This window comes from Salvelinus namaycush, chromosome 28, assembly GCF_016432855.1.
Source record: "Salvelinus namaycush isolate Seneca chromosome 28, SaNama_1.0, whole genome shotgun sequence".
In the NCBI taxonomy this organism is placed as follows: Eukaryota; Metazoa; Chordata; class Actinopteri; order Salmoniformes; family Salmonidae; genus Salvelinus; species Salvelinus namaycush.
The window spans coordinates 4,246,039-4,269,750 of NC_052334.1; the positions used below are offsets into that span (position 1 = coordinate 4,246,039).

At 44.8% G+C, this 23,712-nt stretch overlaps 1 protein-coding gene across 1 annotated transcript in view; it reads left to right on the top strand.

Moving 5' to 3' along the window:
• Window positions 1–23,712, top strand: part of LOC120023222 (mitogen-activated protein kinase kinase kinase kinase 5-like) — a 142,963-nt gene that overhangs the window by 61,686 nt on the left and 57,565 nt on the right. Inside the window, exons 14-16 of the mRNA XM_038967263.1 lie at window positions 4,186–4,264; window positions 20,772–20,830; window positions 21,861–21,928. Of these exons, the coding sequence (XP_038823191.1) occupies window positions 4,186–4,264; window positions 20,772–20,830; window positions 21,861–21,928 (206 nt within the window). The remainder of the gene's footprint in view (window positions 1–4,185; window positions 4,265–20,771; window positions 20,831–21,860; window positions 21,929–23,712) is intronic.

Below are 23,712 nucleotides of genomic sequence, written 5' to 3' on the forward strand. Positions count from 1 at the left end.
TTATTCATCCAAGCTACTCAATACTGCCCCCGGCCATAAGAAGTTATCATTACTCATTGACTCAGTACTGGTACCCTGTGTATATAACCTAGTTATCATTACTCAGTACTGGTACCCTGTGTATATAACCTAGTTATCATTACTCATTGACTCAGTACTGGTACCCTGTGTATATAGCCTAGTTATCATTACTCAGTACTGGTACCCTGTGTATATAACCTAGTTATCATTACTCAGTACTGGTACCCTGTGTATATAACCTAGTTATCATTACTCGTTGACTCAGTACTGGTACCCTGTGTATATAACCTAGTTATCATTACTCAGTACTGGTACCCTGTGTATATAACCTAGTTATCATTACTCAGTACTGGTACCCTGTGTATATGACCTAGTTATCATTACTCAGTACTGGTACCCTGTGTATATAACCTAGTTATCATTACTCATTGACTCAGTACTGGTACCCTGTGTATATAACCTAGTTATCATTACTCATTGACTCAGTACTGGTACCCTGTGTATATAGCCTAGTTATCATTACTCATTGACTCAGTACTGGTACCCTGTGTATATAACCTAGTTATCATTACTCAGTACTGGTACCCTGTGTATATAGTCTAGTTATCATTGACTCAGTACTGGTACCCTGTGTATATAGTCTAGTTATCATTACTCAGTACTGGTACCCTGTGTATATAGTCATCATTACTCAGTACTGGTACCCTGTGTATATAACCTAGTTATCATTACTCAGTACTGGTACCCTGTGTATATAACCTAGTTATCAGTACTGGTACCCTGTGTATATAACCTAGTTATCAGTACTGGTACCCTGTGTATATAGCCTAGTTATCATTACTCAGTACTGGTACCCTGTGTATATAACCTAGTTATCATTACTCAGTACTGGTACCCTGTGTATATAACCTAGTTATCATTACTCATTGACTCAGTACTGGTACCCTGTGTATATAACCTAGTTATCATTACTCAGTACTGGTACCCTGTGTATATAACCTAGTTATCAGTACTGGTACCCTGTGTATATAACCTAGTTATCAGTACTGGTACCCTGTGTATATAGCCTAGTTATCATTACTCAGTACTGGTACCCTGTGTATATAACCTAGTTATCATTACTCAGTACTGGTACCCTGTGTATATAACCTAGTTATCATTACTCATTGTTTCAGTACTGGTACCCTGTGTATATAACCTAGTTATCATTACTCAGTACTGGTACCCTGTGTATATAACCTAGTTATCATTACTCAGTACTGGTACCCTGTGTATATAACCTAGTTAGCATTACTCAGTACTGGTACCCTGTGTATATAACCTAGTTATCAGTACTCATTGTGTATTTATTATTTCGTGTTTTATTTCTCTATTCTTTCTCTATATTCTTTCTCTCTGTATTGTTGGGATGGTCCCGTCTGGAAGCATTTCACTGTTAGTCCATACATGTTTACGAAGCATGTGACAAATAACATTTTATTTTATTTAACTAACATACATTCTGAGAAAACAACTTTATATTAAGTGGCTAGCTAGCGTTAGCAACATTTAGTGGTCAATGAGACTGATGGCTAGCTAACCTGCTGAGCTAGCAAAGAATGTAACAAAGTATCATTTTGGGTTTTGAAAAATGCTCCAACAGGCTCTGCATTTCAGGAATCACAGTAGCAAGTACTCCTGGTCCATGCACTGTTAAATTATTTAGCAATTTAAACATACATTTTTTTAAAGAAAACTACATTTTTTGCCATAGCCCTCGCTAGCTTTCATGCGATTTTATACGTGAGCTTGTCTGAGGTGTCAGACTCGATGACAGTTGCTATCCGTTGGAGCACTGCGATTGGTTGCCTAAAATTATGGGGCGGGGCTTAGCGAAGGGTCAATTTGCAACACTTCTGTAGAATGATCCCATACAGTTGAAGTCGGGAAGTTTACATACACTTAGGTTGGAATCATTAAAACTCGTTTTTCAACCACTCCACAAATTTCTTGTTAACAAACTTTAGTTTTGGCAAGTCGGTTAGGACATCTACTTTGTGCAAGACACAAGTCATTTTTCCAACAATTGTTTACAGACCGATTATTTCACTATCACAATTCCAGTGGGTCAGAAGTTTACATACACTAAGTTGACTGTGCCTTTAAACGCTTGGACAATTCCAGAAAAAGTCATGGCTTTATATGCTTCTGATAGGCTAATTGACATAATTTGTGTCAATTGGAGGTGTACCTTTGGATGTATTTCAAGACCTACCTTCAATCTCAGCGCCTCTTTGCTTGACATCATGGGAAAATCAAAAGACATCAGCTAAGACCTCGGGGGAAAAAATGGTAGAACTCCACAAGTCTGGTTCATCCTTGGGAGCAATTTCCAAATGCCTGAAGGTACCACGTTCATCTGTACAAACAATAGTACGCAAGTATAAACACCATGGGACCACGCAGCCATCATACCGCTCAGGAAGGAGACGCGTTCTGTCTCCTAGAGATGAAAGTACATTGGTGCGAAAGTATCTATATCCACAGTAAAACAACTCCTATGTCGACATAACCTGAAAGGCCGCTCAGCAAGGAAGAAGCCACTGCTCCAAAACCAACATAAAAAAGCCAGACTACGGTTTGCAACTGCACATGGGGACAAAGATGGTACTTTTTGGAGAAATGTCCTCTGGTCTGATGGGGGAAAAAATAGAACTGTTTGGCCATAATGACCATCGGTATGTTTGGAGGAAAAAGGGGGAGGCTTGCAAGCCAAAGAACACCATCCCATCCGTGAAGCACGGAGGTGGCAGCATCATGTTGTGGGAGTGCTTTGCTACAGGAGGGACTGGTGCACTTCACAAAATAGATGGCATCATGAGGATGGAAAATTGTGGATATATTGAAGCAACATCTCAAAACATCAGTCAGGAAGTTAAAGCTTGGTTGCAAATGGGTCTTCCAAATGGACAATGACCCCAAGCATACTTCCAAAGTTGTGGCAAAATGGCTTAAGGACAACAAAGTCAAGGTATTGGGGTGGCAATCACAAAGCCCTGACCTCAATCCCATAGAAAATTTGTGGGCAGAACTGAAAAAGCGTCTGCGAGCAAGGAGGCCTACAAACCTGACTCAGTTACACCAGCTCTGTCAGGAGGAATGGGCCAAAATTCACCCAACTTATTGTGGGAAGCTTGTGGAAGGCACCCGAAACGTTTGACCCAAGTTAAACAATTTAAAGTCAATGCTACCAAATACTAATTGAGTGTATGTATACTTCTGACCCACTGGGAATGTGATGAAAGAAATAAAAGCTGAAAGAAATCATTCTCTACTATTATTCTGACATTTCACTTTTTTTAAATAAAGTGGTGATCCAAAGATTTTTACTAGGATTAAATGTCAGGAATTGTGAAAAATGTATGTATTTGGCTACGGTGTATGTAAACTTCCGACTTCAACTGTATATAATGTGATAACAGCGTTATGACATGGTTTACTCTTGTGTAGTGTCATGTGTTTATATTGCTTTGTGAAGCTTATCTAATATTGATGTCTCTCTTTCTCCCTCTCCCTCCCTCTTCCTCTCTCTTTCTCCTGCTACCCCCTTATGTCACCTCTGTCTCCTCTCTTTCTCTCTTTGTCTCTCCCTCTTCCTCTCTCTTTCTCCTGCTACCCCCTTATGTCACCTCTGTCTTCTCTCTTTGTCTCCCCGTCTCTCCCTTCCCCTCCCCGTCTCTCCCTTCCCCTCCCCGTCTCTCCCTTCCCCTCCCCGTCTCTCCCTCCCCCTCCCCGTCCCCGCCCCGCCCCGTCTCTCCCTCCCCTCCCCGTCTCTCCCTTCCCCTCCCTGTCTCTCCCTCCCCCTCCCCCTCCCCGTCTCCCCCTCCCCGTCTCCCCCTCCCCGTCTCTCCCTCCCCCTCCCCGTCTCTCCCTCCCCCTCCCCGTCTCTCCCTCCCCCTCCCCGTCTCTCCCTCCCCCTCCCCGTCTCTCCCTCCCCCTCCCCGTCTCTCCCTCTCCCTCCCCGTCTCCCCCTCCCCGTCTCTCCCTCCCCCTCCCCGTCTCTCCCTCCCCCTCCCTCTTCCTCTCTCTTTCTCCTGCTACCCCCTTATGTCTCCCCGTCTCTCCCTTCCCCTCCCCGTCTCCCCCTCCCCGTCTCTCCCTCCCCCTCCCCGTCTCTCCCTCCAGCCTCTTTCAGCAGTGAGACACACCATTCGATCAACCAACAAACACTCCAGAGCAGAGAGAACTCGCTCAGAGATCAACTGTAAGTGAACAGCGGCCCTCCACTCCTCTCCTATCCCCTCCCCCCTTCTATCAATCAATCAAATGTATTTATAAAGCCCTTCTTACGTCAGCTGATGTCACAAAGTGCTGTACAGAAACCCAGCCTAAAACCCCAAACGGCAAGCAATGCAGATGTAGAAGCTCTTCTCCACTCCCCTCCTTTCTTCTTCTCTCCTCTCCCACTGTAGCTAGACACCTTCCACTAACATCTGCCCCCCCCCCTTGTCCCTAGCCGACCAGTGGGATTAGTCAAAATGTTGTCTCTTCCCTCCCATTGGCTGGTCTGTCTGTCTGTGTGTGGCTGTCATAGGTTGTGTGCTCCAATAGCAGGTCAGTGTCTCCTGCAGGGCTGGCTCAGAGGCAGGATCCAGTGAGAGCAGCAGACCTGCCTGAGTTCAAATAGTATTTGGAGATCTTTCAAATACTGTCAAGCATTTGCCTGGCTTGGAGTGTCAGATGGACGGGGGGGGGGGTCACTTTTGGGGGCTAATTGCACTGGTTCCATAGCATCAGACAAGCACAGCTACAGTCAAATGGTGTTTGAACCCAGGTTTAAAGAGCAGCAGGGGTATAAATAGCTCAGGGATGCACCGAGCAGAGGAGAAAGTGGCGTCCCACAGGTTATATTTTGCACTACTTTTTAAGCAGGGTCCATAGGGGGCTGATCAGAAGTAGGGCACTATATACAGTGCTATTTGGGACGCAGCCTAGATCTGTCCTGGCTACGATGCCGGCGACGGTATGTACATATGTAACACCATCTCTTGTCCTGAAAGAAATCCCCGTCGTGGCATGTTGTCATGTCTCATTTCGTCACTTTTCCATTTTTAACGAACTCACGTCAATATCCCCTATGTAAGCAATATATAATTTATTTTTATTTAACTAGGCAAGTCAGTTAAGAACAAATTCTTATTTACAATGACGGCCTTATGGGCAACAGTGTGTTAACTGCCTTGTTCAGGGGCAGAACGACAGATTTTTACCTTGTCAGCTCTGGGATTCAATCTAGCAACCTTTCGATTACTGGCCCAACGCTCTAACCACTAGGCTACCTGCCGCCCTGATGTAAATAATGTAGGTCATGATAGCAATATGTAATGTAAGCAATATGTAATGTAAGCAATAGGTAATGTAAGCAATAGGTCGTGTAGGTCATGTAAGCAATAGGTCGTGTAGGTCATGTAAGCAATAGGTAATGTAAGCAATAGGTCGTGTAGGTCATGTAAGCAATAGGTCGTGTAGGTCATGTAAGCAATAGGTCGTGTAGGTCATGTAAGCAATAGGTCCTGTAGGTCATGTAAGCAATAGGTCCTGTAGGTCATGTAAGCAATAGGTCGTGTAGGTCATGTAAGCAATAGGTCGTGTAGGTCATGTAAGCAATAGGTCGTGTAGGTCATGTAAGCAATAGGTCGTGTAGGTCATGTAAGCAATAGGTCGTGTAGGTCATGTAAGCAATAGGTCGTGTAGGTCGTGTAAGCAATAGGTCGTGTAGGTCGTGTAAGCAATAGGTCGTGTAGGTCGTGTAAGCAATAGGTCGTGTAGGTCGTGTAAGCAATAGGTCGTGTAGGTCGTGTAAGCAATAGGTCGTGTAGGTCGTGTAAGCAATAGGTCGTGTAGGTCGTGTAAGCAATAGGTCGTGTAGGTCGTGTAAGCAATAGGTCGTGTAGGTCGTGTAAGCAATAGGTCGTGTAGGTCGTGTAAGCAATAGGTCGTGTAGGTCGTGTAAGCAATAGGTCGTGTAGGTCGTGTAAGCAATAGGTCGTGTAGGTCGTGTAAGCTATAGGTCGTGTAGGTCGTGTAAGCAATAGGTCGTGTAGGTCGTGTAAGCTATAGGTCGTGTAGGTCGTGTAAGCAATAGGTCGTGTAGGTCGTGTAAGCAATAGGTCGTGTAGGTCGTGTAAGCAATAGGTCGTGTAGGTCGTGTAAGCAATAGGTCGTGTAGGTCGTGTAAGCAATAGGTCGTGTAGGTCGTGTAAGCAATAGGTCGTGTAGGTCGTGTAAGCAATAGGTCGTGTAGGTCGTGTAAGCAATAGGTCGTGTAGGTCGTGTAAGCTATAGGTCGTGTAGGTCGTGTAAGCTATAGGTCGTGTAGGTCGTGTAAGCTATAGGTCGTGTAGGTCGTGTAAGCTATAGGTCGTGTAGGTCGTGTAAGCTATAGGTCGTGTAGGTCGTGTAAGCTATAGGTCGTGTAGGTCGTGTAAGCTATAGGTCGTGTAGGTCGTGTAAGCTATAGGTCGTGTAGGTCGTGTAAGCTATAGGTCGTGTAGGTCGTGTAAGCTATAGGTCGTGTAAGCTATAGGTCGTGTAGGTCGTGTAAGCTATAGGTCGTGTAGGTCGTGTAAGCTATAGGTCGTGTAGGTCGTGTAAGCAATAGGTCGTGTAGGTCGTGTAAGCAATAGGTCGTGTAAGCAATAGGTCGTGTAAGCAATAGGTCGTGTAGGTCGTGTAAGCAATAGGTCGTGTAAGCAATAGGTCGTGTAAGCAATAGGTCTTGTAGGTCGTGTAAGCAATAGGTCGTGTAGGTCGTGTAAGCAATAGGTCGTGTAGGTCGTGTAAGCAATAGGTCGTGTAGGTCGTGTAAGCAATAGGTCGTGTAGGTCGTGTAAGCAATAGGTCGTGTAGGTCATGTAAGCAATAGGTCGTGTAGGTCGTGTAAGCAATAGGTAATGTAAGCAATAGGTCGTGTAAGCAATAGGTCGTGTAGGTCGTGTAAGCAATAGGTCGTGTAGGTCGTGTAAGCAATAGGTCGTGTAGGTCATGTAAGCAATAGGTCGTGTAGGTCGTGTAAGCAATAGGTAATGTAAGCAATATGTCGTGTAGGTCATGTAAGCAATATGTCGTGTAGGTCGTGTAAGCAATAGGTAATGTAAGCAATAGGTCGTGTAAGCAATAGGTCGTGTAGGTCATGTAAGCAATAGGTCGTGTAGGTCATGTAAGCAATAGGTCGTGTAGGTCATGTAAGCAATAGGTCGTGTAGGTCGTGTAAGCAATAGGTAATGTAAGCAATAGGTCGTGTAAGCAATAGGTCGTGTAGGTCGTGTAAGCAATAGGTCGTGTAGGTCATGTAAGCAATAGGTCGTGTAGGTCGTGTAAGCAATAGGTAATGTAAGCAATATGTCGTGTAGGTCATGTAAGCAATATGTCGTGTAGGTCGTGTAAGCAATATGTCGTGTAGGTCATGTAAGCAATATGTAATGTAAGCAATAGGTCGTGTAAGCAATAGGTCGTGTAGGTCATGTAAGCAATAGGTCGTGTAGGTCATGTAAGCAATATGTAATGTAAGCAATAGGTCATGTAAGCAATATGTCGTGTAGGTCATGTAAGCAATAGGTCGTGTAGGTCATGTAAGTAATGCCAGAGTGTGTTTTTATTAGTAACACATAAGGTAAAGTGCGTTTTACTGTCAAAAAACAATCAGTTGGTCGGGTGTTTTTCTGCATATAGTTTTAATGTCATATAAAGCGCTGGGAATAGCCAGGGACCTCATGATACGATATGTATTGAATAGCCAGGGACCTCATGATACGATATGTATTGAATAGTCAGGGACCTCATGATACGATATGTATTGAATAGTCAGGGACCTCATGATACGATACGTATTGAATAGTCAGGGACCTCAAAAGTCAGGGACCTCATGATACGATATGTATTGAATAGTCAGGGACCTCATGATACGATATGTATTGAATAACCAGGGACCTCATGATACGATATGTATTGAATAGCCAGGGACCTCATGATACGATATGTATTGAATAGTCAGGGACCTCATGATACGATATGTATTGAATAGTCTGGGACCTCATGATACGATATGTATTGAATAGCCAGGGACCTCATGATACGATATGTATTGAATAGTCAGGGACCTCACAATACGATATGTATTGAATAGCCAGGGACCTCATGATACGATATGTATTGAATAGTCAGGGACCTCATGATACGATATGTATTGAATAGTCAGGGACCTCATGATACGATATGTATTGAATAGCCAGGGACCTCATGATACGATATGTATTGAATAGCCAGGGACCTCATGATACGATATGTATTGAAAAGTCAGGGACCTCATGATACGATATGTATCGAATAGTCAGGGACCTCATGATACGATATGTATTGAATAGTCAGGGACCTCATGATACGATATGTATTGAATAGTCAGGGACCTCATGATACGATATGTATTGAATAACCAGGGACCTCATGATACGATATGTATTGAATAGTCAGGGACCTCACAATACGATATGTATTGAATAGCCAGGGACCTCATGATACGATATGTATTGAATAGTCAGGGACCTCATGATACGATATGTATCGAATAGCCAGGGACCTCATGATACGATATGTATCGAATAGTCAGGGACCTCATGATACGATATGTATCGAATAGTCAGGGACCTCATGATACGATATGTATCGAATAGTCAGGGACCTCATGATACGATATGTATTGAATAGCCAGGGACCTCATGATACGATATGTATTGAATAGTCAGGGACCTCATGATACGATATGTATTGAATAGTCAGGGACCTCATGATACGATATGTATTGAATAGTCAGGGACCTCATGATACGATATGTATTGAATAGTCAGGGACCTCATGATACGATACGTATTGAATAGTCAGGGACCTCAAAAGTCAGGGACCTCATGATACGATATGTATTGAATAGTCAGGGACCTCATGATACGATACGTATTGAATAGTCAGGGACCTCAAAAGTCAGGGACCTCATGATACGATACGTATTGAATAGCCAGGGACCGCGTGGTGCGATATTCTCACGATTCTATATGTTTTGCGATTCAATACGGTGATTTTATTGCGTTTCGATGTTCCAAGCATATTGCTCACCATGTGCCTGCTGCAGAGGGACAAGAGAGCTATGAGAAAACAAGTTTTGATCAGCCATGGAAATAAAGATCCTGAAAACAAATTGTCTCCCTATTTAAAAAGACCATTGGAAAACAAGCTATCTAGAGTTTTTTTTTTTTTTTTTTTTTCTGTTTTTTTTCAGAAGTTTAGGTGTAAGTATATCCAACCAGCGCAAAAAAGAATATTGTGGTACTGTCAAAGCGATACGATATATCGTCGAAAATAATATATAACTATCTATTTCCCCCTAGGGCTGGCCGATATGGCCAAAATATCATATCACCGTATTTTCAAAATTTTTGACGGTATTTTATGTTTTAATAAAAGTTATAAATGTTCTTTATGAGTAAGTAGTGAGTGACCCTAGGGTGGCAACACACACACACACACACATATATATATAATATATTCAAAATGATTTAAATGCGTCTTTCTCCATTCTGATTGTTTTTGGTTGAATTGAACCGTATAAAACATTTTTCTGCATTTCCTGTTCTCATTTTCCATCAATTCCACACGGCCACGTTTCCACACGGCCACGTTTCCACACGGCCACGTTTCCACACGGCCACGTTTCCACACGGCCACGTTTCCACACGGCCACGTTTCCACACGGCCACGTTTCCACACGGCCACGTTTCCACACGGCCACGTTTCCACACGGCCACGTTTCCACACGGCCACGTTTCCACACGGCCACGTTTCCACACGGCCACGTAGGGCTATGTGATATGGACAAACTATCAAGGCTTTATTTTGAACCACTTGTTGCAATTTGCAATTTGACTTGTGATTTTAGATCAAAACACTTGGTTGAAATCATGGAAATAGAAGGATTATTCTAATTCTATAGTTAGTATATAATAGTGGACACTTTGACATGTTGTTTAACATGACAACAAATGAAAATGCCAGGGAGGAGTTATTGTAACAGGGTAGGAACCTAAGTGTTTACTAGGGGACCCTTCAATTTTTGGCTACGTTGAACGTTTTCTCTCAGCTACTTCATGTAGCCAACATATTCATACTTCGCCTATTCCTCTTTTGATTTAGAAGATATTGTTGCACAAACAACATGCTGATTTAGGTCTACACCAGCACTGGTATTATCAGACTGTTTAGCTAGTTCCGTTTGCTCTGACTCAGTACATTTATTAGCTAGCTAACTAGCGATTAGCATTAGCAGCTGACACGATTTAGACCCAACTTGCTAAGAAAATACACACTAGCTGTTTGCTGATGTAAGAAACACAAACTAATAGTGTAATTATAGAACGCTAGTGGATTTATATTAAGAAGCAAAGTGAAAACAGCATCGTTGCCATCAACAGTGTTGCATGTGCTGCATTGACCAGCAGACTGAACGCAAGTGTCTCGTCGTCAAGCAACAACTAATGCGCTCCTTGAGTGACAGGAGGCGGGGCTAGGTCTGTTTGGAGAGAGGTGTAGAGAGAAAGTGAGAGCAGAGATGGATGACTCAAGTAGCGGAGTAAACTATAAAAATGGACGTTGCACACGGCGTATCACATTTAACAAACCAAAACATTCAAATACCGTTATAGAAGGTAAAGTAAAAACCCAAAATCGGTCCGTGCATCAATACCGGTATATAGTAAAATACGGTATTCCGCCCAGCCCTATTTTCCCCCCCATCACTAGACATGTAGTAGTAATAATGTGTGTATACTTTTTTTTGATGTGTTGTAGTATTACTTAGGGCTGTTGCAGTGGTCATATTACCGCCACACCGGCGGTCACGAGTCATGAAGGCAGTCAAATTCCACGTTACCGTTTAGTCACGGTAATTATTCTTCTCCAAGCTCTGATGCTGCTGTAGGTCATTAGTAGCCTACCAGACTTGCTTAACTGCCTGTTACTCAGCAATCTATTGTCCCTATAATCAGTCTGACATCAATGCAAATGTAATGGAACATCCAATCAAACACTTCATGAGAGCTCATGTTGCACAACATTTCTATAGGCTATGCAATCGTACTAGAAAACAGACTGATGGCCTCTATTAAAAAGAGGAGGATCAGCTTTCTATAGGCTAGGCCTACTATATTTATTTGTCAACTTTCCTAATATTAAGCACAATGCTTATATTTACAACAGGAGTATAGCCTACTTGGTTGGCATGAAAATAAACCACGGGGAAAAGCGTCCTCCATTCACTATTTTATCGCATAGATGACATGTATTTTTGGTCCCGCTGCCCCTGTTTCTGGCCAGGTGCATGATAATAGTCCATATCTAAATCAAAACAAATTTCACACATAAACTAAGTAATATATGTAAAGACAAGATTAAATCAAGAATAGTCTGATGGGTGACATTAGCATATCACTTGTGAATTGTATATTTTCACTTGTGAATGATGCCCAGTATAAAAAACAATGCCTTTTTTCTTTCGACTTTTTCGAATCATAGTCGCACACCTCATGTAGCCGAGCCCATAAGCCTGTATGTTTTAATAAGGTTTGTATCAAAACTAATGTGTCCAAATAACTTCTTAAAATTCAGCACATTAATCCACTTTACAAGGGAGTTTCAAGTTTGGGGAAGATCATTTTCACCATAATTCACTTGTAGCCTGTGAGAAAGACCCGATCACGTGATGGAGCGGGCAGCACCCCCACTGGCCGCAAAAGGCATGGATTTTTTTTACGGTGCGTTATGGCCACACAAAGGGAATGCCGCCGGGAAATTCAAGGCATTATCAAGTGCTTGTCAAATTGTGAATGAGAGACTGGTGTACAGCCTGCACAAAAAACAAAGCAGAGCTCATGCCTTTCAAGCGACTTTTTTCAAATCCTCATTAGTCGCATCATGCAGCCTTACAATGTATTACAAATCAAAACAGATAGTCTAATGTTTGTAGAACAACTAAAGTTACATTAATAACTTTAAATGCAATGCTCAACACAGAATAGCCGCATGTGCGCACTCCCTCATCATTTGGAGAAAATCTCCTTTCTATTTTATTCAGCTTTGTTCAGGTGTGTTCTTCATACTATATAATAATACCATGGAATTCTAAGCAAATCTTGTCTGCTAAATGAACTAGTGTAGCCCACAGCCATATGGCCTAGCCAGATCAGGGCCTAACATAAGGACAACTCAGAGTATGCTATTCTGTTCTTTTGAAATAGACCACATTTTCTTCATTATAGACCTGTCTAAAATAAACAATAGATTCATTGTGAAGGTGTAGGCTATATTACATGGGATTTATTAGACTTTTTAAAATGTAGATGTTCCAGAGGTCTGCATCAGTGGCTTGTAGGATATGTGGAAGCCAGGAGATGCTACATGTGTTTATGTTAATTAACGGTCAATTACCGTGAGACCAACCGTTACTTGCTTGACAATCACCGGCTGACGAAATTTGTGCCCGTCACAGCCCTAGTAGTACTCACTTTAGCTGTGGTCTGTCTGTCTGTGCGCGTGTGTGCAGTTCAGTCCCTGTTTGAGCTCACTTTAGCTGTGGTCTGTCTGTCTGTGTGCGTGTGTGCAGTTCAGTCCCTGTTTGAGCTGTTTTATGTTGTTGTTGACCTGTCATCTGTTGTTGTTGACGAACTTGTTGATTGTTGTTTGACGGTTGTATCTGACCTTTCCTCTACTCACCATGAAGCAGCAGAAAACGGGAACGATGCATCTCCAGGAAGGCCTGGCCCCCCTAACTATCCTGCTAGTTTCCATAGCTACCCTATCTACGCTACAGAGGAGACGCACAGGGCTGAGGACAGGGGGGACCCAGGTCAGTCAGAGACAGTAGTGAGATATTAGTGTAGTGTGAGATAGTAGTGGGACTTCTCCCACTCGTGTGTGTGCCCGTTCCTGTCAGCAACACGTAGAAGTGGTGTAGAGTGCAGTGTTCGAACTGATACGATTCTGAATTTCATTGTTTCAAATAGGAAAAGTAATCGCTCGTCTGAAGATACTGGTTTCAGGTGCGTGAGACATTTTCAACTATGACTTGAAAGAAAAAGCCTGCGCAAAAAAAAATAGTTGCATCGTGCACCCTTACAATGCATTACGGCCACACAAAGGGAAAGCCGCTGTCAAATTCAAGGCATTATCAAGTGAATGAGTGACTGAAGTAGTGTGTGTACAGCCTGTGCAAAAAAAAAAACTATGCTGAGCCTTTTCAAGCTACTTTTTTCAAAATCATCATCCGTCGCATCATTCGACTAATGGTGAGCGGTTTAATTTCAACTTTACTGCTTGAATTGTGTGTGTTGGCCTGACTCATTCCAGTTTGCATCAGAACCTCAGAGAGACTGAGGGCAGTTCCTCATAGCTGTCATACTTTGGTTGTCTCTCAAATGGTAACCTATTCCCTAAAATATAGTGCTCTATTTTTGACCAGATCCCTATGATAGTGGTAGGGGGGGGGTGTAACGGTACACGTATTCGAAATTCAAATCTTAACTGGCACATTTCAAACTGTCCTTTTGTGAGGCGCAACCGGGGAGCTAGTTCTGTACGATGGCGAGTGGTAGGGTCGATGAAACAGAATTGAAGGATCTTTCGTCATCATTTTACATCTGATGTTCGGGAACATTTCAGCGGCTATTGACACGGTTGTGGATAAAACGTTAACAGGATGTGGCAACTGCTCAACGAGAGTAACCTATGCAATGGCGTGTGTAGCTTGTTGTCATCAAAGCGGAACAACAGTCATAGAGCCTCCGAGTTTGTGGCAAAACGAGTTGGGAGATTAAAAGTTCAAGGAGAAGGATATGCTACAACGACCAAGAGCCAACAACCAGGCTGCTACTTAATAATCTGAAAGGAGGTGGTGTCGATTGTAACTATGACGGGGAGGAAGCGTATGCTGCCTCAATTAGCCTGGCTAGCTAATTTAGCTAGCTATCTTAGCCTGGACTAGCTAATTTAGCTAGCTATCTTAGCCTGGACTAGCTAATTTAGCTAGCTATCTTAGCCTGGACTAGCTTCTCGCGGTTTGATAGAGTCAAGACGGGTACTACGTAATCATATTGGATGATGAATAACACAGCTATGACAAGCAAGAAGTTAGTCTACTAGCGTGAGTCGGGCATGGTTGGTTGCTGTCTCTGACTATCCCTCCCATCTTGCTCCCCGTGTCAGTCCCTCAAAGTACACGCACCGAAAGGCCCCTCCCCCGGCTGCTTGAACAGCACCTCTCTGTCGTGCTTTTATCAGCTCTGGTTAATGAAGTAGCTTACAAAATGACTTTTTCTGCTGCTTCCCTCATTCGTACTGGACTGGGTCTGGATCCGACCAGGTCTGTACGGAACTGGTCTAGTTGTCCTTAAGGCCCATTCAGAACAGGTCTCTATTTTTATTTTTCTAAGTACATTTCTGCATATCTATTTCGGAACGGTGACCTCTACTCGAGAGGTTCAACATAGCAGTTCCTGTCACAGCATTGTGAATGCTGTCACTGAAGTTAAACTTGGGCCACATAAGGTGCTTTTTAGTTTTTAGTTCTTTGCCAAATAAACAAAAATGATCTACAGTAACTGTTAGCATTCTCGTTTACCGTAACCCAAAACCACAATACGTACCGAACCGTAACTGTACCGTAATCACAATACGTACCGAACCGTAACTGTACCGTAACCCAAAACCACAATACGTACCGAACCGTAACTGTACCGTAATCACAATACGTACCGAACCGTAACTCTACCGTAACCCAAAACCACAATACGTACCGAACCGTAACTGTACCGTAACCCAAAACCACAATACGTTCCGAACCGTAACTGTACCGTAACCCAAAACCACAATACGTTCCGAACCGTAACTGTACCGTAACCCAAAACCACAATACGTACCGAACCGTAACTGTACCGTAACCCAAAACCACAATACGTTCCGAACCGTAACTCTACCGTAACCCAAAACCACAATACGTACCGAACCGTAACTCTACCGTAACCCAAAACCACAATACGTTCCGAACCGTAACTGTACCGTAACCCAAAACCACAATACGTACCGAACCGTAACTGTACCGTAACCCAAAACCACAATACGTTCCGAACCGTAACTGTACCGTAACCCAAAACCACAATACGTACCGAACCGTAACTCTACCGTAACCCAAAACCACAATACGTACCGAACCGTAACTCTACCGTAACCCAAAACCACAATACGTTCCGAACCGTAACTCTACCGTAACCCAAAACCACAATACGTTCCGAACCGTAACTGTACCGTAACCCAAAACCACAATACGTTCCGAACCGTAACTCTACCGTAACCCAAAACCACAATACGTACCGAACCGTAACTGTACCGTAATCACAATACGTTCCGAACCGTAACTGTACCGTAACCCAAAACCACAATACGTTCCGAACCGTAACTGTACCGTAACCCAAAACCACAATACGTACCGAACCGTGGGTTTGGTGAACTGTTACACCCCTACTATATAGGGAATAGGACACCATTTTAGATGCGGCTTTGACTCAACATGTAGACAATACAGCAGAGTTTTGCTCTTTCTCTGTCAGGTGTCTTCGTAGTAGTCATTGTACAAGTATGTTACCTACCTTACTGGTTCACGCACTCTACACAGTAGCTCAATATACTGCTGTTTGTTTGTCTGTCTGTGTATCAGCAATGCAACAAAAGAGATGATGATTAGCTTCATGGCAGGTTTCTGTCGCCCTTGACAGTGTCACAGCAAGAAGCATGTTGCCCTGAGACATGTTGAATCCTGTCGTGTCTGGTTTGTTTCTCCTCACATCCCAAATGGCCCGTTATTCCCTATATAGTGAGGAGTGCACTACGTCCCTATATAGTGAGGAGTGCACTACGTCCCTATATAGTGAGGAGTGCACTACGTCCCCATATAGTGAGGAGTGCACTACGTCCCCATATAGTGAGGAGTGCACTACGTCCCCATATAGCGAGGAGTGCACTACGTCCCCATACAGCGAGGAGTGCACTACGTCCCCATACAGCGAGGAGTGCACTACGTCCCCATACAGCGAGGAGTGCACTACGTCCCCATACAGCGAGGAGTGCACTACGTCCCCATACAGCGAGGAGTGCACTACGTCCCCATACAGCGAGGAGTGCACTACGTCCCCATACAGCGAGGAGTGCACTACGTCCCCATACAGCGAGGAGTGCACTACGTCCCCATACAGCGAGGAGTGCACTACGTCCCCATACAGCGAGGAGTGCACTACGTCCCCATACAGCGAGGAGTGCACTACGTCCCCATACAGCGAGGAGTGCACTACGTCCCCATACAGCGAGGAGTGCACTACGTCCCCATACAGCGAGGAGTGCACTACGTCCCCATACAGCGAGGAGTGCACTACGTCCCCATACAGCGAGGAGTGCACTACGTCCCCATACAGCGAGGAGTGCACTACGTCCCCATATAGTGAGGAGTGCCCCATGTAGTGAGGAGTGCACTACGTCCCCATGTAGTGAGGAGTGCCCCATGTAGTGAGGAGTGCCCCATGTAGTGAGGAGTGCCCCATGTAGTGAGGAGTGCCCCATGTAGTGAGGAGTGCCCCATGTAGTGAGGAGTGCCCCATGTAGTGAGGAGTGCCCCATGTAGTGAGGAGTGCCCCATGTAGTGAGGAGTGCCCCATGTAGTGAGGAGTGCCCCATGTAGTGAGGAGTGCCCCATGTAGTGAGGAGTGCCCCATGTAGTGAGGAGTGCCCCATGTAGTGAGGAGTGCCCCATGTAGTGAGGAGTGCCCCATGTAGTGAGGAGTGCCCCATGTAGTGAGGAGTGCCCCATGTAGTGAGGAGTGCCCCATGTAGTGAGGAGTGCCCCATGTAGTGAGGAGTGCCCCATGTAGTGAGGAGTGCCCCATGTAGTGAGGAGTGCCCCATGTAGTGAGGAGTGCCCCATGTAGTGAGGAGTGCCCCATGTCGTGAGGAGTGCCCCATGTCGTGAGGAGTGCCCCATGTCGTGAGGAGTGCCCCATGTCGTGAGGAGTGCCCCATGTCGTGAGGCGTGCCCCATGTCGTGAGGCGTGCCCCATGTCGTGAGGCGTGCCCCATGTCGTGAGGCGTGCCCCATGTCGTGAGGCGTGCCCCATGTCGCGAGGCGTGCCCCATGTAGCGAGGCGTGCCCCATGTAGCGAGGCGTGCCCCATGTAGCGAGGCGTGCCCCATGTAGCGAGGCGTGCCCCATGTAGCGAGGCGTGCCCCATGTAGCGAGGCGTGCCCCATGTAGTGAGGAGTGCCCTACGTCCCTATATAGTGAGGAGTGCCCTACGTCCCTATATAGTGAGGAGTGCCCCATGTAGCGAGGCGTGCCCTACGTCGTGAGGAGTGCCCTACGTCCCCATATAGCGAGGAGTGCCCTACGTCCCCATATAGCGAGGAGTGCCCTACGTCCCCATATAGCGAGGAGTGCCCTACGTCCCCATATAGCGAGGAGTGCCCTACGTCCCCATATAGCGAGGAGTGCCCTACGTCCCCATATAGCGAGGAGTGCCCTACGTCCCCATATAGCGAGGAGTGCCCTACGTCCCCATATAGCGAGGAGTGCCCTACGTCCCCATATAGCGAGGAGTGCCCTACGTCCCCATATAGCGAGGAGTGCCCTACGTCCCCATATAGCGAGGAGTGCCCTACGTCCCCATATAGCGAGGAGTGCACTACGTCCCCATATAGCGAGGAGTGCACTACGTCCCCATATAGCGAGGAGTGCACTACGTCCCTATATAGCGAGGAGGGCACTACAAGGGGAATAGGTTGCCATTTGGGATGCAGACGTAATCTCGTCCACCAATCCGCTGTCTCTCGCTCTCGCATTTAGCCTGTGGGCGGGTTTAGGGTAGACGCCATGTCTCAGGCCTAGTGACGAGAGGAGTGGTTATAATACTGAACCACCTATTGGTGCTCTGACTGCGCGTGTGTGTGTGTGTGTGTGTGTGTGTGTGTTACCATTTACTGCTAACCTTACTACCATCATATTGTATGATGAATCAACATCTACAGCTTGATTTGTTCACAATGTCATCATCATCATCAGAACTAAGGCCCTGTTCAAAATACTGGTAAAAAAAAAGCATCTTTCCTTTAAATACTTTTTATCACTGACTTTGCAGGACTAGGTAGGGGAAAGCTTTGTCAAGGAAGGAAGGAAGCATTAGAAAAGGGTCTGTGTAATAAATGGCACCCTATTCCTTAAACCCCCCCCCCTCCCCGAGGTTGATGTCCGTTCCCCTGCTGAAATCGAATTAGCAGCATCAGAACAATCCCAACACAAATCTGTCTGGAGATTGTGTTTTGCATTGGATGCATCTCAATCCGACCGAGTGGTGAAAGGTGACAGAGCTTGGCCTCAAAGTACTTATCTGAAGGTCCCCCGGTAACAGTTGAGAAAAGTGTATATATGGAGACTGTTTAGTGCCAAACTAACGGGTTATAAATACATGTAAAAAAATATATATATAAAAAATAAAAAAAACACCTGATCATTCAGATCTGGAACAGACACTTCAGAACAAACCTCCTTTGTGTTTTTTTTTGGGGGGGGGGACTATCTGTTAAATTTTATTTAACCTTTATTTAACTTGGCAAGTCAGTTAAGAACAAATTATTATTTACAATGACGGCCTACCGGGGGAACAGTGTTCAGGGGCAGAACGACAGATTATTTTTTTACCTTGTCAGCTCGGGGATTTGATCTAGCAACCTTTTGGTGGTTACTGGCCCAACGGTCTAACCACTAGGCTACCTGCCGCCCCACTACATGTAGTGAATCTGTTATTCAGTGCGTTTGTATGGGCTAATAGCAGTAAGGCCGAAATATAATATTTTATAAATGTTTGGTATATTTTTGGGGGGATACTTCAAGGGGTCTTAAAATTCCAAAATTGGCAAAATTATCCTTGGTATGGCCTTCTTAAACCAATTCCATATACAGTTGAAGTCGATCGTTTACATACACTTAGGTTGGAGTCATTAAAACTTGTTTTTCAACCACTCCACAAATTTCTTGTTAACAAACTATAGTTTTGGCAAGTCGGTTAGGACATCTACTTTGTGCATGACACAAGTCATTTTTCCAACAATTGTTTACAGACAGATTATTTAACTTATAATTTTGTGTATCACAATTCCAGTGGGTCAGAAATTTACATACGCTAAGTTGACTGTGCCTTTAAACAGCTTGGAAAATTCCAGAAAATGTCATGGCTTTAGAAGCTTCTGATAGGCTAATTGACATCATTTTTGTCAATTGGAGGTGTACCTGTGGATGTATTTCAAGGTCTACCTTCAATCTCAGTGCCTTTTTGCTTGACATCATGGGAAAATCAAAAGAAATCAGCCAAGACCTCAGAAAAAAAATTGTAGACCTCCACATGTCTGGTTCATCCTTGGGAGCAATTTCCAAATGCCTGAAGGTACCACGTTCATCTGTACAAACAATAGTACGCAAGTATAAACATCATGGGACCACGCAGCCGTCATACCGCAAAGGACCTTATAAAGATGCTGGAGGAAACAGGTACAAGAGTATCTATATCCACAGCAAAACGAGTCCTATATCGACATAACCTGAAAGGCCGCTCAGCAATGAAGAAGCCACTGCGACAAAACCTCCATAGAAAAGCCAGACTACGGTTTGCAACTGCACATGGGGACAAAGATCGGGGGTGGCAGCATCATGTTGTGGGGGTGCTTTGCTGCAGGAGGGACTGGTGCACTTCACAAAATAGATGGCATTATGAGGAAGGGAAATTGTGGATATATTGAAGCAACATGTCAAGACATCAGTCGGGAAGTTAAAAGCTCGGTCGCAATGGGTCTTCCAAATGGACAATGACCCCAAGCATACTTCCAAAGTTGTGGCAAAATGGCTCAAGGACAACAAAGTCAAGGTATTGGAGTGGCCATCACAAAGCCCTGACCTCGATCCTATAGAAAATTTGTGGGCAGAACTGAAAAGGCTTGTGCGAGCAAGAAGGCCTACAAACCTGACTCAGTTACACCAGCTGTGTCAGGAGGATTGGGCCAAAATTCACCCAACTTATTGTGGGAAGCTTGTGGAAGGCTACCCAAAACGTTTGACCCAAGTTAAACAATTTAAAGGCAATGCTACCAAATACTAATTGAGTGTATGTAAACTTCTGACCCACTGGGAATGTGATGAAAGAAATAAAAGCTGAAATAAATCATTCTCTCTACTATTATTCTGACATTTCACATTCTTAAAATAAAGTAGTGATCCTAACTGACCTAAGACAGGGAATTTTTACTAGGATTAAATGTCAGGAATTGTGAAACTGAGTTTAAATGTATTATGCTAAGCCACTGCTTCCGCCGATTTCATCTGTAGCTTAGTAGAACACCCCCCCCCCCCCCAGCGGGGCTTAGACTCTTATGGGTTTTAAATAGTGCACTACTTTGGATCAATGCCCTATGGGCCCTGGTCAAATGTAGTGCACTATATAGGGAATAGGGTGGGGTAACTTCACCCTACTCTGATGCATGAGGATATGGTTTGTTGTGATGGTTGAAGTGTTTGGTTCTGGCTCCCCCTACTGACTGGAGTGTGTAATGTCTCAATGCCACTTCAAGTCCTCTTCTCTCCTCCACAGTTGATAAAGTGAAGTTTGAACCTCCGCTGAGGAAGGAAACGGAGGCTCACACTGAAATGGTGAATATATTTTTAAAAATTATGTATTTGCAGTACTGTTTATCAGCAATTTTTCTCTTATTTGAATTTATGTATCATCTAGTGTGAAGTATGTTGGTCAGGAAGTGATTGTAAATATCCCCAAGTAAAAGTTTGCTTCCCAAATCGCACTCTATTCCCTATATAGTACACCACTTTTGACTAGGGCAGTGTTTCCCAAACTCGGTCCCTGGGACTCCAAGGGTGTGCACGTTTTTTTGTCTTAACACTACACAGCTGATTCAAATCATTGAAGCTTGATGAATCAGCCGTGTAGCGCTAGGTGGGTCGGCTGTGTAGTGCTATGTGGGTCGGCTGTGTAGTGCCAGGCGGGTCGGCCGTGTAGTGCCAGGCGGGTCGGCCGTGTAGTGCCAGGCGGGTCGGCCGTGTAGTGCCAGGCGGGTCGGCCGTGTAGTGCCAGGCGGGTCGGCCGTGTAGTGCCAGGCGGGTCGGCCGTGTAGTGCCAGGCGGGTCGGCCGTGTAGTGCCAGGCGGGTCGGCCGTGTAGTGCCAGGCGGGTCGGCCGTGTAGTGCCAGGCGGGTCGGCCGTGTAGTGCCAGGCGGGTCGGCCGTGCAGTGCCAGGCGGGTCGGCCGTGCAGTGCCAGGCGGGTCGGCCGTGTAGTGCGCGCGGGTCGGCCGTGTAGTGCCAGGCGGGTCGGCCGTGTAGCGCCAGGCGGGTCGGCCGTGTAGCGCCAGGCGGGTCGGCCGTGTAGCGCCAGGCGGGTCGGCCGTGTAGCGCCAGGCGGGTCGGCCGTGTAGTGCTAGGGCTAAAAACAAAACGGTGTACGCCCTTGGAGTCCCCAGGACTAGGGCATACATACATGTGTTTGCCATTTCAGACACAGCCTGCAGTTGAAATACCTCTGTATCCCAAATGACACCCTATTCCCTGTATAGTGCACTACTTTTGACCAGAGCACTGCAGTCGTGCACTATATAGGTAATAGTGCCATTTGAGACACAGGTGGTAGTAACTAACATGTCTTGTTTGTTATTGCTGTGGTCTCTCCAGGACGTGACTAAACAGAGCGACTTCCCCTCTCCCTGGAGCCCTTTCGCAGAGGGAGGCATCTCTACCAGGTAAGAACCGTGGTAACCATCGTCACGGGAACGACACTGTTCCGTTCCAGGCTTCTGTTTTAGCTGGTTGTCTGGGCTGTCTCCTTGTCTTGTTATGGTCTAGTGGGATTCTGGGACATCTGAAATACCTTGTATACACCGTGGTTAAACAAAAGTTAAAGGGTCTCTCCGCACTCAAAAATATGTCGCATAGAGCATACTTGATTTTTTTCCCGAAGCAAGCTTTATTTGTCAGGACCCATTTTAAATGTTTTCTTATCTAGACTCACTGACTGGTTTTACGCACCAGTCAACCTTTTTTGGGGAGAGCGCAATAGTCCTCTATTGATTACAGCGTGGTTACACAGGGTACAATGTCAGTAGTAACTCCTCCTGAAATAATCTGCTCAAGTTTTCTATTTTTCAGGCATATTTCTGCCACCTAAGCGTTTTTTCGAGCCACCTTGGTCCAAACAATGTACTTTTTAAAAAAAAATCAGTTTAAACTTAAACAACTTAAACCGTATATAAATTACACTATACAGTGCATTCGGAAAGTATTCAGGCCCTTTGACTTTTTCCACATTTTATTACGTTACAGCTTTATTTGAAAATGGATTAAATTGTTTTTTTCCCCTCATCAATCTACACACAATACCCCATAATGACATCACAATACACCATAATGACATCACAATACCCCATAATGACAAAGCAAAACAGGTTTTTTGAAATGTTTGGAAGTTTATTACAATCAGATAACTGAAATATCAAATTTACATAAATATTCAGACCCTTTACTCAGTACTTTTGTTAAAACACCTTTGGCAGCGATTACAGCCTCTAGTCTTCTTGGGTATGACGCTACAAGCTTGGCACACCTGTATTTGGGGAGTTTCTCCCATTCTTCTCTGCAGATCCCCTCAAGCTCTGTCAGGTTGGATTTTCAGGTCTCTCCAGAGATGTTCGATCAGGTTGAAGTCCGGGCTCTGGCTGGGCCACCCAAGGGCATTCAGAGACTTGTCTCGAAGCCACTCCTGCGTTGTCTTGGCTGTGTGCTTAGGGTCGTTGTCCCAGTCTGAGGTCCTGAATGCTCTGGAGCAGGTTTTCATCAAGGATCTCTCTGTACTTTGCTCCGTTCATCTTTCCCTCGATCCTGACTAGTCTCGCAATGCCAAGTGTCGGCTGGTGTGGTGTAAAGCTCGCCGCCATTGGACGCTGGAGCAGTGGAAACGCGTTCTCTGGAGCGATGAATCACGGTTCACCATCTGGCAGTCCGACGTATTAATATGCGTTTGGCGGATACCAGGAGAACGCTACCTGCCCCAATGCATAGTACCAACTGTAAAGTTTGGTGGAGGAGGAATAAACGTCTGGGGATGTTTTTCATGGTTCGTGCTCGGTCCCTTAATTCCAGTGAAGGGAAATCTTAATGCTACAGCATACAATGACATTCTAGAAAATTCTGTGCTACATTTTCTCTCGGGTCCATGGCTAAATGTGTAGAATTGCATAAATTTGCTGAAACATTCAAACAGATAGGGGGTCTCTAAAATGTTCTCTAAAATGTTCTCTAAAATTCAGCTGCACTGACTAGCCCAACCATCTAAGCCCCTGTTTATGTGTGTTTATTGTCTTTTGTATGGGTTGTCGAATAGCTTTGTTTTGTGAATATTTTTTTGTTTGTTGTCACTTTATCAATACAATCAATGAGAAGAACAATACACATTTTGAACAATTTCCTCTATAGCACGGGTCGACAACAGGCAGTGATTTTTTTGTGGTTAGTTATGGTGAATTTGCAT